At 35.9% G+C, this 11,696-nt stretch overlaps 1 protein-coding gene across 1 annotated transcript; it reads left to right on the top strand.

Annotated features, from left to right (window-relative positions):
* The first annotated feature begins 351 nt into the window (after positions 1–351).
* On the top strand, positions 352–1,228 carry LOC148872920 (arabinogalactan protein 13-like). The gene has a single exon (XM_088968209.1). It carries the CDS (start codon positions 521–523, stop codon positions 698–700), a length of 180 nt encoding a protein of 59 aa, XP_088824335.1. The 5' UTR covers positions 352–520; the 3' UTR covers positions 701–1,228.
* The last annotated feature ends 10,468 nt before the right edge of the window (positions 1,229–11,696 follow it).

Raw genomic sequence — 11,696 nt, 5'->3', positions numbered from 1 at the left:
AATGCAGTGCAGCCCACGCAAAAATAACAATTTCTGACTTCAACTTATCGAGGCCAAAAGTAAAAAAGTACAAATAAAAAAATAGAAAAACAGAAATAAGATGAGTGGTTAGCAATAGCAAAAGGTTGGGATCCACAAAGGTACAAACGTCTTGGTGACAGCTGTATGGCACCCGAAGGTCGAAGGCAGACACCCTGTCAACAACGGGCAGCTCCCATCGCCAACCCCAACCCAACTCCCATTGTCATTCCAAATTTTTTTGTTGTTGAACGGTCATTTCGGGCAACCTGCCCGTAAACCATCTCTCTCTCTCTAACTTGGCATCCCCTATATTATAAACCCCTCTGTACTCTCCCTTCCTTCTCTCACCCACCTATCGAGCTCTCTTCCTCTGCGTTCCTCTCTGCATCCACCCTTCTGCACAGAGGAATTAGAGAGCTCATCTCTCTCCATCTCCCCCCTCTCTCTTTCTCGCTCTTGCTTTCGCTCGCTCATTTGTTTTTTAAAAAGAGTATCAGAAATGGAGTCATTGAAGATGAGGTTGTTCGCTGCTGTAGTCGTGATGATGATGGCCATCTCGGCCGTCCAGAATGTGGCAGCCGCAGACGCTCCTGCACCAAGTCCCACCTCGGACGCCTCCGCCTTCGTCCCCACCGCTCTCGCTTCCGTGATGGCTCTCGCCTTTGGGTTGCTCTTGTAATCAACTACATATAAAATGGAAGGAGTAGTTCTGGGTTTTCTTCTCTCTGATTCCTCGTCTCTGGCTCTCGCTCTCACTCCAGTAGATTTCAGTCTCTAAATATCTTAATTACCGGTGCAGAGGGCAAGAATGGAGGTTTGAGTTCGAGAGGATAGTCGCTCTGTTCTCACTTCTTTTTCTATCTTTCTCTACCATTTTCCGTCACTATTAATTAATTGTTATTGGGGATTTGTTTGGGTGTGCGATTGGTTGATGTATCTTCGGTATATATTTCTGTAATTATTTTGGGTGGAGGTGGTTTAGGACAATAAAAGTGTGATCTCAAGAGTGCTTAATCTGAGGGAGAAGAAGAAGGATTGGAGGGGTTCAGCTGGAAGAGTTTTGATTGATCCAGATTGATCTGTTCATTAATCATCATTTGTATCTGAATTTGTATTTGAGTTTGTATTATCATCTTCTTCCTCTTCTTCATCTTTGTACTTCGGGGCCTATTTTATAGTAATAAAAATTTCTATTTCTTTCTTTTCATCTTTTTTTTTTTTCCTTTTTGAAATTCTCTTCTTTATGTGGTGGTGGACCTGGTGGTTGATTGGATGACCCTCCATCCTCCATCACTGACTCGTCTTTTTATGGTGATGAAGTCTCTGTCATGAGCTGTCTTTTTGGCTGCATGTTAAGTATTGAAAATGCACATGCATTCGGTAAGTATTGAAATTGAAAATTCATATCATAAATAATTATAGTAAGAAGAAATATTAAACGTAGTTGTTAAAATAATGATAAAAAAATATATATAATTTGTTTATAATAATAGTTATGGTGCATCTTATCATGTGCTCGGTGAAGATTGTTATTTAAACAATGGCCACAAAAGCAATTATATTTAGCTTTTTTTAAATTAAAACATATTAATTGTAAATATTATTTTACAATTTCTCCTCATAAGATCTTCAAATCGGACGGAGATGGCACAACTGTAATTATTGTGACTTTTTTTTTTGAGAAAAACAGTCTTTATCACTAATCACCGTGTGGTCGGTATTGAATTTTCATATGCACGACAGATGAGCAGGAAGCTCAGGTTTTTTTTTTCGAGTTGACGTCTCCGCCCCACAAGAGCCGCCCAGAACGCCCCACAGCACATTCGCGCTGTATATTGGGAAAGGTTATGTAGGGCGGAGATGTGATCTCGTTTTTGGTGCAAAATTTGCTTGGTAAATGTCACTGTAGCAGAAAATTGTAACAAACATTGTTACAATCCCAGTTTGCACCAGGGGTGGGGGTTATGCGCAACGTTCAAACTATTGATACTCTCCTACACCCTTTTCACCTTACCAGGGAGTATCCATACTTTCAATGGTTTTCGACACCAGATTAGACTGGATGGTTAGATCGGAAAATTTGGGAATCAGTCAGGTGATTGATTTCATTTTATACTACAACCGTTATTTTATCAAAAACCGTTGATTTGGTTAATAACATTGTTCATCAAAAACCGTTATTTCATTCTATACTAAAACAATCGAATCATTTAAATCGTCTAACAAATTTTGCCATTTTTTAAAATTTATTTTATCAGAACAGGCCGTCGGTTTGATTTAAATGGTCGAATTATTCGATCCGAGATTATGATTTTGAGGGATGTGCTACCCTCGTGTAGCCCCATGGAGCAAAAATTGTAACATTGTTCAATTCCTGCCTCATGAAGGGTGTGATGGAGTACCCTTTGTATAGTCCCATGGAGTAAAAATTGTAGTAGACATTGAATAATCCAAGCCTTCACCAGGGTTGGGGTTATGGCCTTATGAGTTTTGGGGTATGAATTATCCGTTGTATAGCCCCATTGGAGCAAAAATTGTACAGACATTGTCCATTTCAATGTTTAAAAAATTGTGAGAAAGTGACATAATCCTTAGTACTTCTTAGAAGTTTTCAAAGAAATTAAGGCCCCATTTATTTTTCGGTAAATTACTTATCTAGAAAAATGCAATTATTTGGGTAAGTTTTTCCTAAGAAACATTTATCCATGTTCTTTTATTAAATTAGGTAAGGACCATTTTAGCCTTAAAAATCCATTATTAAAAGGGGCATTTTTGTCCCATTCAAGTGTTAGAGGCTTTCTCACTAGGTGGGAAAGTTATTTACCCACTTAAAGAGATGTATATCACTTACCCCCAAGAAAAATAAACTTTTCCTGGTCTCCACGTAAATCTGAATAATGAATATGAGATTCTTGGTCACTTGGAACCAAAATCCCATTGACCAATTTTCCCCTTCTCAAAATCCAAAAAAAGAACACCCCCTAAAGGTATTTATCTTTTTCCTTTTTTTAAATTTTATAATTTAAAAATTGAACAAAATAATTCAAGTCACCAATCACCTCTAAGACTTTTACATTCCTCATTAATACATCATTAACTCTCTCCTTCAATAACTCATGCCACTAATATGTATGTACGTATGTGTATATATATATATATATATATATATATATATATATATATATATATATATATATATATATAATATGCATTAAACTGCAATTATTAGTAAAGATTAATTATATCAAAATTGAGATATTCAATAATTTATTTTTATATTAAATAATCTACTTTCATTAAAAAATAAAAATAATTATTAATTATTATTATTGATAAAAATATTTTTTATTAGTACAATAAAAATAATTTAATTAATAAAAGGAATAAGATAAATAAAAAACTAATATCAATTTAAAATTTTTATAAAACTAATACAAAATTATCAACTAATTATTAGTTTTATAATTAAATTTTATTAATTCAAAGCCAACTTAAGTTCCACTAAAAATAAAAATTTATATAAATTTCATAAGGTATTTAAATTTAATAAAAACTTAATATATTTAAATTGAAAATGTCATAGAGCTCCATTTTCAATTTTGCTTATAAATAAAGCCTGTGCATTGATTGTGGTTATACCTAATCAAGGAACAGGATTTGCTCCTGACACTTGAGCGCCTCACATACACATCCACCATGCATTAGAAACATCTCTTATGAATAATTACTTATAAAGGAAGATGTTCCCAATGGGTGGTAGGATGTGCGTGTGAGGCGCCCAGGAGCAGATCCGGTCTCCCCAATCAACATCAATGCACATGGGACTCAAACGAGAAAGGAAGAGAAAAGTATAAAATGAAATTAGAAATATAATAGGTCAGTGAGTCAGTTCAGTCTGGTGGGTTGTTGGGTGAACCTTTGTCCATAAGCTAAGCTAAGATGTGGGTGACTGACACTGCCACGCATGTTACTTTTATTTCTTTCTTTTTTCTCATTTTTTGTTCTTTTCCCATCTTTTCTTAGTCCCACAAATGTTCCCCTCAAATTTCAGTATTGCTGAGGTAAAATGCAACCTAATTGCAGAGTTTGTAAGAGTTCATATCTCTTCTTCAATACCGGTACCCAATGTTGGTAACAGCTAGTTGGATCTTTTATAAATGGAAATTCTGTTCATTTAGCATGCAGTCACACATTGAAATTGTTTCTCATATGTTTATGTTAAATTTATAGGGAGGTTAGGGATATTCCCAATGTGGGGCGGAATTTTCATGCTTTCACCACGTGTTTAGAGTTTTTTATTTGGAGAGAATGGGGACACACAATGAGCCCGGGGTAGTCCATCCCCCAAACCCATAACCCCCAACCTTGGTGGCAGGGGGATTTGATCTAAGTATCCGCATGTAAGGCTGTTGATGGACCAGTTTTGGGTTGGACTTAGTCCAACATCAAAATCCATTTGAACGGACTGGATGGACCAATAATACATATTGAATTTGGACGGATTAGATGGACCAATATAACATATTGGATTGGACCTGGTCCATCCATAATGAATTTATATTGGATTGAGCCAATATTTGGTCCATTGATAGAAGATAAGAACATAGGTGTCAATGAATCAGGTTTGAGTTGAAACCAATTTAAATTAACAGGAATTTAAACAGATTGGACAGTCTCTGGACCAGTCCAAAATGATCCAAAATATTCATTGGACTGGATTGGACCAGGTCCATTTGTAATGGAGTCACATTGGACTGGACCGAATTGGACCAAATCCAATCCAATTGACACCCCTATCCGCACGCTACAACTAGCTAGAGATGCTATCAACTGAACCCCATGATTGGATACCGGCCCAACCTTCAGCATTTTCTTTAAAGTGGTTGCTCTCATACTCAAATATACATTTTCTGTAGGCCCAGTTTATGATTTTCAGTTTTTATGTTACAGAGAAAGGCTTAAAGTTGAATGCATTGATCAACATGAGAATTACATCAATATATAAAGTGAGAAATCCTGTTTTAATTCAAACTATCATATCACTACTCTCTTCCCTTTAGCGCCTTCGAACCCATAGGATCAGAGATCTTGATAGATTTGTCAAATACTTTGCAATGCTGTGATGTTCCTAAAACCTCCAATCCTGCTGTGACAATGATGATGTGGCAAGTATTAGTCTATTCCACCATAGAGATAGTTCCATCATCCATACTTGATGGGATGATGATGATGTGGCAGTCTATTGGGATGACATGGCAATTTGATGATGACTGAAAATCTCCAAACATGTGATGATGATGATGTGATAAGTGTAAGTGGTCCTGTTGCTTCTTCAGAATTGTAATTAAAATTTAGCCATTGCAGGCTAACTGAAAAGGGCCACGGCAGGTTAACAAAAGTCACCAATGAGTCGATCAAAATATTACCATGAGCTGGCTTCTAGAGCTGATTCAACAACGGACCACCATGGCTAGACTGAAGATAGGCCGGGTCTCTATGGGCCAAAATAAAATTGCGCAATGGTTTTTTTTTTTTTTTCTTCTTCTTCTTTGCTGAAATGGGCCTTCAAAGGCCGAAACCAAAATAGGATGGACGTTGAGGTCAGTACTCTCAGGACATGGGTTTCATTAGGACTAAAAATTAATAATTAAAGGTTAAAAAAAATCTTCGAAACTAGGTCTGCTTTGCACACCAGTCAGCAACAAGTAAGCGTCCATTAGTGGTATATAATATCCGAAATTGAATCCGATTAAAGATTCAAATATTTGATTTAATTCGATTAATTAATTATTTTAGATAATTAATAAATATATAAAATAAATATTTGATTGATATAAATTTTATAAATATTTAAATTATTTATATAACTTAATTTTTATATATATAAATCATATAAAATATTTTATATATTATATATAAGAATTAAATAATCGATCGAATTCGGATATTTATCGAATCGAATCAGGTCATATCCAAATTCATCCGATTAATTATTTGATATGAATTTAATATATGAATTCGACCGGTTATATATTTGAATTATCTGAATTCGATTCAATTATATCGAGTATTGAATTTTTAAATACCGTTGACACCCTAGCATCCATCCCATCTCTTATCATAGCTATTCAATGCTGATTGGTATTAAAGACTGTTCACAGTGATAGCATAACGAACAGCAGAGTGTGCACAGAAAATCCAGATTCAATGTTCATAAATTGTAACGGTATTGAAGATGACTGAGTGCGACTGTGTCCGTTCAATCATAACTATCATTTCTCCCCTTGCGCCAAGATTGAAGATCACCATGGACTAGAGATGGTAATAAGGTGGGTTTGGAAGGGTTTTGTAAATTCTAAACCTCACCTGTCTCCCTAAACATCTCAATTTTATTCAGCCTAAAACCTGGGTTGGATTTTGAGAATCAAAATTTTTCTTGCACATGAAAATGTAAAACCCCTCCCAACCCTATCATCCCCTACAATCAAGGGTAGGGTAAATTGGGTTTAAAACATGTATCTAATTTTCTATTATTTCTTGTTAACATGGACAGAGTTTCCAATTATTTGATTAGTATATAAACTATCAATTATCCTTTACATAAAATTCAAAGGGGTAAAATACAAAAACCTCCCTTGTACTTTTTAAAAATTATGCAACTACCTCCCTTCCTAGACAAAAAAGCCAATATGATGTTTTTGTATTTTTTTAAAGGCCTATTTTTCCCTATTCAGCCTAAAACTTGTAGCAAGTTGGATTTTGAGATTCAAAACCCTCCCCACACATGAAAATGTAAAACCCCTCCCAACCCTATCCTCCCTTAGGGTGAATTGGGTTTAAAACCTGTATTTAACATGAACAGAGTTTCCAATTATTTGATTAATACATGTAAAAATCACAAACTATCAATTATCCTTTACATAAATTCAGAAGGGTAAATTACAAAAACCTCCCCTATGTTTTTATTTTAACAAAACCCTCTCTTGTACTTTTCAAAAAATATGCAACTACCTCCCTTCCTAGACTGAAAAGCCAATAGAATGTATTTGTTTTTTTCAAAATGCCTATTTTGCCAATCTATTTAAATACTTTCAAATAACCATTCAACCTAAAAGCTCTGTTAGGTGAGGTCCTTAAATAGGTTGGTACTCTAACACATCCCCTCACAAGAAAGCCAATTGGGCTTGAAGCATGAACAAGCATAGGCCCACTCGTACCTTGGGCTGAAAGTTATATTTAATTATAATGGGGAAACGGGGATCAAACACTAGACACTTGGTCAAAATGGTTTTGATACCATCTCAAAGAACCATTCAACCTAAAAGCTTAAGCTGTTAAGTGAGGTCCTTGAATAGGTTAATATTCTCTAACAAATACTGCTCATTCTCTTCCTAAGAACTGAGAACCAGAGTCACATCTCTCTCTCTGACGCATTTTGTGGACCCTTCGATCCACCTTCTACATGCACTCTCCAATAACAATTCGCCACATCATTGAAACTTATAAAGGACAGTTAATTCATTTGAAAAAAAGTAAAATATATAGAAATACTGAGTTATGCTGGTTGCAACACCATTGATCTCCAGTTACACGGTACTCCATGGAAGGAAGAGTTATTGTATAGCAGTCGTCTTGATTCTATGTTAGGGTTCTTTCGGGATATGAGGAGAGAAGAATCAGATCCTACAGATTGCAACTGCAAAGACGCCTTGAACAGACACAAGAAAGGAAGCCAGTCTTGAGAAGGATCCCAGAACAGGCTATTTTAGCTGTGGTTCATCGTATGGTTGAAGAAATGCAGACATTAATCAAACCGTTCGGGGTGAGCTCCCCACGGGCCAACCCATTAAGAGGTTGCAATCTTGTGGGATTATTAGGGTCTTGTTTAGGGGGGCGTATTAGCTGGAGACAAAAACATACACATCCGACTGAATTACCTATCACGGTTGGACATGCCAGTGTTCAATATAGTTGGGTCCTAGATGGGGCTCACAGTGAGTACTGGTGTGTTCAGCTGTGATAGGTAGTTCAGCCTGGTGTGTATAATTTTGTCTTCTGTTCATCTGGACTGCTTGTTTAGCTTAATATCATACCTTATCCATACCCATACCAGTTGAAGGAGTATACATATATAGATGGATCCGACTATGATATGGAAAACCATACTATATCTAAAACCTCTATTACTGCCACGTATAAAGCAATTACCGAATTTATTTAAGTAACCAGTAATTATTTTTTTATATATTAATTAAAATTTAAATCACTCTTTAACTTATCTGTTAATCGAATCCTCGTTACCCATTCTTATCTCCTTCGAGTTCCCTCTTCTGGTGGAACTTCTCATTTTGAAATTGTAAATTCACAATTGGGTTATGGATTTGACCTAAGTAAAGGATTTGGATTTGGTGAATACATACCCTAGGATGTATGCGAGTCAAAATAATGTTCCTCTCCTGTAACCTTATAAGTGGACGGGCAATTGGTTGATGGTTGTCAGATCATCCTTGTAGCGCTTAACCTCTGCTAACATGCCAACAATGCGTTTGGGATCCACCTCTGTATTTATTTTCTGCTGTAAAGCATCAATTTGATTCTCAAATGATCGCATTGTGTTTACAACTACAAGTGTTTCATCAAGATCAAATACCATGCCAAGACAAGAATTGTAAAGCACTGGTAAAACATTAAAACCCCAAAAACATAAATATTGTTTATCATTCTTCCTGGATAACATGGCTACCAAATGGAGTTCCTCCTCTCCTAGTGGCATAACTGTAGTCTGTAAACCAAAAATCAATAAACACAAGGCATGGTAAGTGAAAAAATGCTTTGAGAAGTTGAAAATAAGCACATACAGGGAACTAGTAATTGAGTTGTATTTCCAGAGGAACTGAATGTTAACAAAGAAGCTGAAACACTAGGTCAGTTGGTAAAAAGTAATTGAGTTGTATTTTCTTCTGGGTTGGACATATTTCTGAATTTGATACCAGCTAGAGAGATTTTGATATTTTATTTTGTTACAATTTGTTATGTTGGAGTTGGAGTTCTACCAAGAAAGACCATTATTACTAGTACGATGCTGTATTAATCTCTAGTGCTACAATTCAGTTACTTTACCACCTCGGTAGTTGCCCACGAATATGTGCATTGTGGAACTCTTCTTCGATGGTATAATCCTACAACAATGCCTCCTTGTTGACTGCACATGAAAAAAGAAATCTGGTTAATAACCAAAATGCAGAAAAATACACCTCTCATCTCCTATAGACTACAGTCTATAGATGTGGCTGCAGGTGGTTAATAGAATAATAAGTACTTAAAGAAATTGTTTGGTCTCTTGAACACGACAATAGACTTGATTGCAGCTGGGGAAGCCATTTTCCATTGGCAATAAAGGTTGTATATGTCTGTAGCGGGACTCGATTGCTGGGGTTGGAATTTGGAGATAAAGAGAAAAGGGGGAGGGTGACATTTTTTTGAAATGTGATTTAAAGAGAGAGAGAGCAAAACCTTGTATTTTGTATGTAATTTACATTTCCACTCTCCCTAACCATCTTCTCCTAGACAATCCTATTACATCCACGATAATCAATAAGACTAACAGAAAGCACACTCAGGGTCATTCTTCTTTGGCATTACTCCTTGAGTCTCTCCTAATGGAGGAAGCTGCTATGCTATGTTATAGATGAGCTAGGAGTGGGGATTCGGCAGTGGGGAATGCAGAGGAATTGGAGGGAGGTGATACATACTGGGTGAAGGAATTAGAATATCGGATGCAGATGTAGAATCAAGAGGCTTCACAGGACCAAGGGCCTATTTGGTTCACTGGAATAAGGGTTTGGAATCAGGATAGGAATGGCCCATTACATTTTCACTCCTGGTGGAATGGCATTCCCTCCCCTTCCCTTGGGAATGAGATTTCATTTCAACTTATGTCAATTCTGATTCCATTTTTTTTGAGCCAAATAGATTACGAGAATAGACCATTCTGATTCCAATTCTCCCCTGCAAGGTGTTGTTTGTTTATTAAATAGCTGGACAAAGCATTCAGCAATAAAAACATAATGTACTAAAGTTTTGCAGAGAGCTACACTTGTAGAAAAGAAATGTAGCAAAAAGATCAGACTTATATTCTGTTTGGAAGTTGGGGTCTTTGAAACTTGGCGGAGAAGCTCTAAGGCACGACACTGTCTTTGAATTGTGATTGTTTAAAATGTAGTTAATAATTAATGATTGTTTAACTTTGAATTGTACCTCTTGATCACACCCGATCGAATCGTGACACCAAAACCAAAGCTGCCATTCTTAAGCCACATAGGTGCACGCAAAGTGCGCCTCATTGCACCGTAAGCCTTCATACTTTCCTCTCTTTATTGAGGAGTGTAAATCAGCTCCTATTAGAAAACCCAAAATAATACTTGTAATTTTGCAATGTGGGACAAGTTAAAACTGGTTTTAGTAAGAGAAAAACTATTTTTCAAAACATATGTACTGGTGTGTTTTGTTATGTAATTGACCAATCAAATCCATTGAATTTAATCTCTAATGATATTAAAATCTAACATATTCATGTTGTAATTTGAAGCAAGTTCTTAAGTCGAAAAGCCTTCTAAATGGTTGATTCTTTTTTTTTTTTCAAATCATAGAGGAGTCGTATGCCCCATTTCCCTGACCATACACTGTTCACTTTTCTTTAAACTGAAAATCATGTTCTTACTAACCCCACCAACTATCTACTCATCTTTTTCCTCTTGATGGATATCTAACTAGTTAATTCATAGCTATAAACTGAAGCTATGTTTGGTTTAAAGGAAAAAATAGGGAAAAGGAATGGAAAAAAAAAAAAAAAATCTTTACAAATTTTGTATATGTTTTCCTTTCCCTACCTTTTTCCTTCAAATCAAACATAGCCTTAGGGTTTATTACAGTGTTTTAGTGATACCAGCAAGACCCAGCCTGATGATGTCTGCTAGTTGGTGGTACAGGACTCTTACTACAATAATACCCACATACCCAAAAGCGGGTGCTGAGCAAAAACAATACTCCATTTTCATTTTGTTTTCTTGCTCTCTCTTTCAGCATGAAAGTAGTCTATCCGATAGACCCGAACTGAGCGAACAAATTTTATCATTTTTGGTTCAGTGATTTTGTCCGATTTATAATTAAGTCGGTTCTGGTTCTTAACTTCTTATTCCGAATCGACTCAAACTCAAATTGACTATTTCGTTAATGATATATAAAAGTATAAATTTCGTAAATAATTTATAAGATAAATTTAATTAAAAAGCACTTGAGTTATTAATACGTGTAAATAATTTATTATTAAGATTATATTATCCAAAACTAAGTTTTAAGTTGTTATTTATTGAAATAATTGGGATGCGACTGGTATAAGCTGTCCGAACCGGAACCAACCCACTGACGGCCCATGTTATAAAATGTTGGGCAATCATAATCTTAGACTGGGCTTAGGTAATTGGGCTTAGTAGGTAACTGAGCCCAACTCAAGTTTAGGCCATGTTTGAAGCCCAGGCACAGAAGTGGCACCAAAGGTTAGAAGTTAGGGCACAGAAGTGCATTTTTGTCATTCCAAAGCCCAAAAGGGCATTTTCGCCATTCAAAAATAATAAATCTCGTTAATAAATAATGCAGAAGCACCTAGGTCGTTTCTC

The sequence above is a fragment of the Nelumbo lutea genome, chromosome 2 (assembly GCF_056320005.1).
Source record: "Nelumbo lutea isolate HS-2025 chromosome 2, American lotus-T2T, whole genome shotgun sequence".
In the NCBI taxonomy this organism is placed as follows: Eukaryota; Viridiplantae; Streptophyta; class Magnoliopsida; order Proteales; family Nelumbonaceae; genus Nelumbo; species Nelumbo lutea.
This window is presented reverse-complemented; position numbering and strand designations above follow the sequence as displayed.

Excerpts from the sequence above, each read along its gene's own strand:
- LOC148872920 (XM_088968209.1), top strand. The coding sequence starts at position 521 with ATGGAGTCATTGAAGATGAGGTTGTTCGCTGCTGTAGTCGTGATGATG.